Genomic DNA, 6,689 nt, shown 5'->3' on the forward strand with positions numbered 1-6,689 from the left:
AGTTTACTTCGGTGACCTCGTCGGTGGAGGAAGACAAAAGTGGAGTAGGTCAAGATTGACCGAACCACTCTAAATCTCGATTTGCATTTACTTTGAGCATATTATCTTTACTGCAAACCTCCTCTAAAGCTTACTGCTTTCTGCGCATATACGATCGGGTTTCAAGCTTTGCACTTTCCGAATCAGCGTTTAGATGTAAATCTGTTTTTTCGTACAATCATCATATTTCAGTTTGCATTTACGTTTTGATTTCTATCTTAACTGCAAACTGCCTTTATATCCTTGCTTAAGCTGCATCTCGTCTAATCAAGTGATTTACGAATCAACATTTAGACATAAATCAGTTTCTTCATACGAACGTTATATTTCAATTTGCACTTATATTCTGGTTTTCATCATAACTGCAAACTGCTTTCATAGATTGACTTTAACGTCATCTTGCTTGATCTTAAGTTAAAGTAATATTAGAATCGACTTTCACACCGAAATCGTTTTTATCGTTCGAACGTTTTTTATCGTCGAAAGATTTCCGCTGCACTAATTCACCCCCCCCCCTCTTAGTGCTCTTGATCCTAACAAAGAATTATCACGATAAATATTTACTTTCAACAAACTTATTGATGTAATTATTAGTTAATATTGACCGATTAATATAATAATATTACAATTTTTATCCCATTCTCAAATATTGGAAAAAGAGCATAATAATTGGAGAATTAAAAAAACATATTTAAGGTATTAAAATTTTAATATTTTCAATTCGATAAAATACATGGATGGATAATGTTAGTGTGAGATTATGAGTAAAATTTTAAATATCTATAGCGATACATGTAAAATTTAAATTTTGTAAGAGATATATACGTAATATTAAAATTTGGAGGGACAAACATTCTATTTACAAACTCTCAATGGTTATGTAGGTAAAACATCCTAATAATACAATAACGACATTAATTGCCACATTGTTGATCTAAATGCAAAAGGTAAAGCCAACATACTTTAAAAGCGGCACTTCGAAACAGCTGTCACCTCCACCGTCGTCCTCCCACAGAGCTCCCGTATAAAGTGCGACCGAGATAACGAGGGAGTTGACGGAGGGAAGAAAGGAGGCGAGGCGGAGGCGAAACTCGGCGGCAATGACGAACCCAAACAACCACGCGAACGGTGACCACCACAGCAATCGGCCGTACCCTCCGCCTGAGGCACGCCGGCAACGCCATTACGTCGGCCCGTCCATCTCCACCTCCTCCTCGGCCGCCTCCTTCAAGGGCTGCTGCTGCTGCCTGTTCCTCCTTCTCACCTTCCTCGCGCTCCTGGCCGTCGCCATCGCTCTCGTCGTGGTCCTCGTCCTCAAGCCCAAGAAGCCACAGTTCGACCTCCAGCAGGTGGTCGTGCAGTACCTCCTCGTTGCCCCCGCCGCCTCCGCCATCGGTGCCACCGTCGGGGGAGGAGGGGCCTCTTCGCCAGCGGCGTACCTGTCGCTGAACATCACGCTGCTGCTCATGGCGGACAACCCGAACAAGGTGGGGATCCGCTACGAGGCGGCGGCGCTGGACGTGATGTACCGGGGGTTGCCGCTGGGGGTGGCAACGGTGCCGAGATTCGAACAACCGGCCCGCAGCCGGCGCTTGGTGCAGACCCGCGTCGTTGTCGACCGTTTCAACGTGCTCCAGTCCGACGCCCTCAACCTCGTCCGCGACGCCGCCCTCAACGACCGCGTCGACCTCCGCCTCACCGGCGACGTTGCCGCCAAGATCCTCCTCTTCGGCATCTCCACCCCTAGGGTTCAGGTGACTCCCATCGCTTTCCGCCAAACTCGTCCCCCATTTTCCCAAAATTTCCGATAAAAATCACAATAATCCAATGAAAAATACGTATTTAATTATAAGTATTTTTATTTAAATTAAATAAATAGGCATCGGTGGATTGTGCGGTCGCGATCAGCCCCCGGAAGCAATCTCTCACTTACAAGCAGTGCGGAGTCGACGGACTAAATTTCTGAATTGGAAATAAGGAAAATAAATTTGAAGAAAAACATTTTTTTCGAAGTTTTCGAAGAAAAACATTTCTGGATTCGGCCCGAAGCAAAGCGGACAGGAAGCTGTCACGCGCGCCGCGGACCCTATTTTTGTTTTCTGCCGGAAGAGAAGAGGAAGGACAACATTTCCGTCTCCCATAGACTTGGATTCTAAAATCTTGGTGCAGTCTTGATCGTCGCCTATTATTTTTGGCTCTCAGCCTCTGTTATGTGACTATATTTCCACTTGATGATGGAAGGATCATTTCGACATGGTAGAAAGAGTCGTAATCTCTCACTCGTCGCCAACTGTTTCTGTTTCTGGGAAAGGTTGGTTCTTGGTGAGGGCATAAAGGAGAGCGCGAGTAGTAGGGGTTGAGTGGAGAGCTCTGGGGGAACTAATGCGTTCTTAATTTAGTGATCTGTCCGAATCGTTCTTGCTTTTGGCACGTGGAGGATGATAGAAAAGCACCGAAAGTGCACAGAAAAGTGATCTTTGTTGAATGGATCAGCTAAAAGGATATGCTCTTCTTTTTGTGTTCATTTCTGTCAGGTCATGTTGGGTGGGGGATTCTATCAATTTGGATTTTGGCTGATTTTCTTCAACCGTTGCAGTTGTCGCAACAGTTGACGAATTATTATAATTGCAGTTGCAATAATTTGGAAGCCTGCATGTATACTTGTTATTTGTTGACGAATTAAACTAAAGGAGGAGAGAGCGTGGAATCAAGCGATGATGATACAATAGAAGATGAAAAGTGTAGTTAAGTTTAGCTTTCATTGTTTAGCATTTAGGGATTTAATTGTATGTACAATTGGTGTACTTGTATACAATTAAATGCTTGCAAGTAAATTATTTGCTGCAAAATAATTTTACCAAACGACTTCATACAAAATGACATCTCCAACTGAACATTTGATGCTCTAATGGGTGCTTTTGATTGTTGGGTGAATTGCCAAAGATTTTTTTTTTTAAAGAAATATCTCTCATTTTTTTAAAATTTTCTAACAGTAATTTTTTGATACTTCAAATATTTTCAGCCGTCTACTTCTTTTATCTTCATTTTCATATGAATTGATTCATATAGTAAATCGGCTCAGTTATAATATTTTTACATTACGTTATAATGTTTTCAATAATATTAAAAAAATATTATAACACAGTACAAAAATAATGGAACATAGTGTTTTTGTATTACGTTACATCGTTTAATAAATTTTGTAACTGTAATGTTTTTTACAAAGTATTTTGTTATTATATTGTAATACTTTTTTTGATATTGTTAAAAATACTTTTAACTGTAATTGAACCGATTCATCCTATGGATGGGTCCCAAAAATGAATGAAAAAGGTGTTCTTGGTAGTAAGAAAAATTGGAGTTGGAAATGCACTTTAGAGTGGTCTAAGCTCAACTCAGCAGCCGGATTGAAACAGATGGGCTTGTGCTTGAGGTGTCATTAACTTGGATTAGACTTGCTCTCAATCAGAATTTGGATGTTTGTAACATGTCCCAAACTCCATTTTGTTTACTTGTACAATTATGCATGGGTCATCCCATGAGTATTTTTAAATTTCCATGACTAATCTCATTGACAGATTGCAGTACAAGGAATCATAATAACGAGAAGAAAAAAAAAGTCTCTTTTATGATTGAAAGAAATCTGAAAATTAAAATTTAATTATTTAATAAATGTCTCATATAGTTATAGTTTTGATGGGGACAAAGATACGATAACGTAAGAGGGTTTATAAAGGATTTAAAATTAAGTCAGAATGAGTTTCTCTTTAGTTAGTCTATAGAAGATTGAGATAAAAATAATTCAATGATAAATGTAAGAGGGTTTATAAAGGCATTCGTAATTAAGTTAGTTTTAACTCGATGATGCTTATGATAGATGTTGGATGGTGAAATTTTTGATTTTCTTCATAAATGTTCTTTGATCGTTAAATTTCAATTTCTCTTTTGGTTTTTAAAGTCTTTATCTCGCCAACCATTTGTGAGATATTTGTAAAATATTTTTTTTATATTTTCAATATAGCAAACAAGTTGCAATAGTGAAACCAATAAGTTAATTTATGCACTTTTTGATATATTCACTTCTCAATAATTCACGAAATGGCAAATGGATTCTCAAAACAGGAATTGGTAAATACAACTTCCTAAGGCTATGTTGTTAAATGACAATTAAATGTGGCAAATAACATAAAATGCCCCCAAAAAAGAGAAATCAAGTGGTTAGCTATTCAATCATATTCTTTTTTGGTACTAATACTCTTTGTATAAATCAAGAGATTTTTCCCCAAATAATATTTAACATTTAAATGATTCGGCTAATTTGACATTATAATAAAGTTTTTTTAACATTGTAATAACTCATTATAATTATAATTATAATTATATATATATATATATATATATAATGAGTTATTACATTGCCTTCCATGAAAGTACAATATAAAATAGATTTTTTTAAAGATATTAATATACTTACATAATTTTTTTTTATCTTCTTGGTTCAAAAAGAAAGGAAAATATAAAATAACAAAGAGATGATCGAAAAGAAGAATAACAATCCGCACATAAAAGAAAGAAGAAGATAAAAAAATAAAAAGATGTATAAGAAAAAAAATGACAAAAGAGAAGTTCTTTACTTCTTCATCGAGATTATCACTCATATGATAGCAACTTACCGTATATTCTACCAATCATTTTACAAATTTTTTTAACAGAATTAAAATATTAAACAGCAATGAACCTTCTCAATTCGAATCGATCAGTAAAGTGTTATTGAATCAACGGTTCAAAATATATTATTTTAGATGAAAAAATTATGACTTGGCTATTCAGAGGTAAATGAATAAAATAAAATTATATATATATATATATATATATATATATATATATATATATATATATATATATATATATATATATATATATATATAGAGAGAGAGAGAGAGAGAGAGAGAGAGAGAGAGGCTCATTTGGCGTTGAGCTCTCCGGCGCCGATCAAAATGGTACAATATATCTCAAATATAATGACTAAAAATAGCAAAAATAACATAGTATTGGGAAAAACTAAATCGATATTGTGCCTCTACCGTGGGATCCTCCTTGGCGCCCTTCTCAATATCCAAATCCTCTTTAACCTCTTTACCGCGAACTCCACCAAACAGAAAAGTCAATCCAAAGAAAAAATAAATAATATTTTGTATAATTTTTTTTTTTAAAGGAGAGAGAGGGTAACATTTCTTATTTCTAAATTTTCGTATAAAGATTTAATTATAATGTAAGTACCCATTTTGAATTCTATAGAAAAGCCTAAATATAAATATGAGAATCTATTTATAAAATTTGAGGATTTGTTTGTAAAAATCTAATGACTTATTTGTAAATTTTGAGGACCTAATCATAAATATAAATAATACAAGGACTATATTATAAAATATATAAAAGGAGAAGAGAGGAAGAGAGAGAAGAAAAAAAAAAAAGAGAAAGAAGATTTAGGACTTACGATCTTTTTGCACAAATCATGTAATTTGTGATAAAAAATTCTCCGAGGCAAGCATTTTAACCACATTCTACAATAATCTTTATCTATGATTTCATCTCAATTTTATAGGAAATCATTAACTTAACAACTATACAACTCGATGGCTAAAGAGCTACGATACATATAGAATACAAATTGACATCCTCAAACGAATTAAAACAAGATGGATCATTCAATATTGAAGTAACGGAAACTATTTTAATAATTTTATCAATAAAAAATTAATAAAATAATTAGAACAACACTTTAATTCCCTTAAAATGTCATAAACTAAAAAGTTTGATAAATTGAAAGAAAAATTAAAGATTTTTGAAATTTGAACGCCATAGAAAAGCTTGATAAGTTCAAAAGTTCATGTAAGAACTTAAAAACAAAACACTCACTAGTATTGAAAGATGATTATTCTTCTAAATTGTTTCATTACAATAGGAGTTAGCTTTGTTTATATAGTACAAAGCCAAATACAAAGGGAATGAACCCATTAAATATATTAAATGATATTCATATTCTTAATTCATGAATATAGATAACTCATAAATCTGTCTTGAATTGATTTGAATGATTATTCGTGAATAAGCTCATATTTTCTAATATTGTTTAATATGGCTGAATGACCTTTATTCCTCGTAATGGGCTTAAAATTCATCATTCTCTCAAAGTTGGACTTTCTCTTCATGATTTGGACTTATTTGAATCATGTTGACTATTTTAGACTATTCTTGCATCCATAAAATCTTGACTAAGTATTGACTAGCTTGCTTATTCCAAATGACTTCCAATAAATAAGTTAAGGTTTCTTTTATCCTTTTAGCTTTAACTCTTATCATTAGTCCTCCATGAATAGTTAAGGGGCCTTCGGCATAATTATGATCAACTTGATGATTCATATCATTCCCTCTTTCGTCGAAAGGATTCGAGGAATATCATTCCCTCTTTCGTCGAAAGGATTCGTCCTCGAATCAGTGCCTTCATCACCTATATTAAACAAAGATAAATTAGAAACATTAAAGGTTGCACTAATATTACCATACTCACATAGTAGTTCCAGCTTGTATACATTGTCATTAATTTTTTGAAGTACTCAAAATAAACCATCTCCTCTTGGCATTAGTTT

At 34.2% G+C, this 6,689-nt stretch overlaps 1 protein-coding gene across 1 annotated transcript; it reads left to right on the forward strand.

Moving 5' to 3' along the window:
• Window positions 1–959: 959 nt before the first annotated feature.
• Window positions 960–2,686, forward strand: LOC135675020 (NDR1/HIN1-like protein 2). The gene is made up of 2 exons (XM_065185283.1): window positions 960–1,793; window positions 1,919–2,686. Exons 1-2 carry the CDS (start codon window positions 1,140–1,142, stop codon window positions 2,003–2,005), a joined length of 741 nt encoding a protein of 246 aa, XP_065041355.1. The 5' UTR covers window positions 960–1,139; the 3' UTR covers window positions 2,006–2,686.
• The last annotated feature ends 4,003 nt before the right edge of the window (window positions 2,687–6,689 follow it).

Source organism: Musa acuminata, chromosome BXJ1-5 (genome assembly GCF_036884655.1).
Source record: "Musa acuminata AAA Group cultivar baxijiao chromosome BXJ1-5, Cavendish_Baxijiao_AAA, whole genome shotgun sequence".
NCBI lineage: Eukaryota > Viridiplantae > Streptophyta > Magnoliopsida > Zingiberales > Musaceae > Musa > Musa acuminata.

Coding starts and splice junctions, on each gene's coding strand:
- LOC135675020 (XM_065185283.1), top strand. CDS start 1,140: ATGACGAACCCAAACAACCACGCGAACGGTGACCACCACAGCAATCGG. Junction 1,794..1,918: donor TCTCCACCCCTAGGGTTCAG/GTGACTCCCATC, acceptor TTAAATAAATAG/GCATCGGTGGATTGTGCGGT.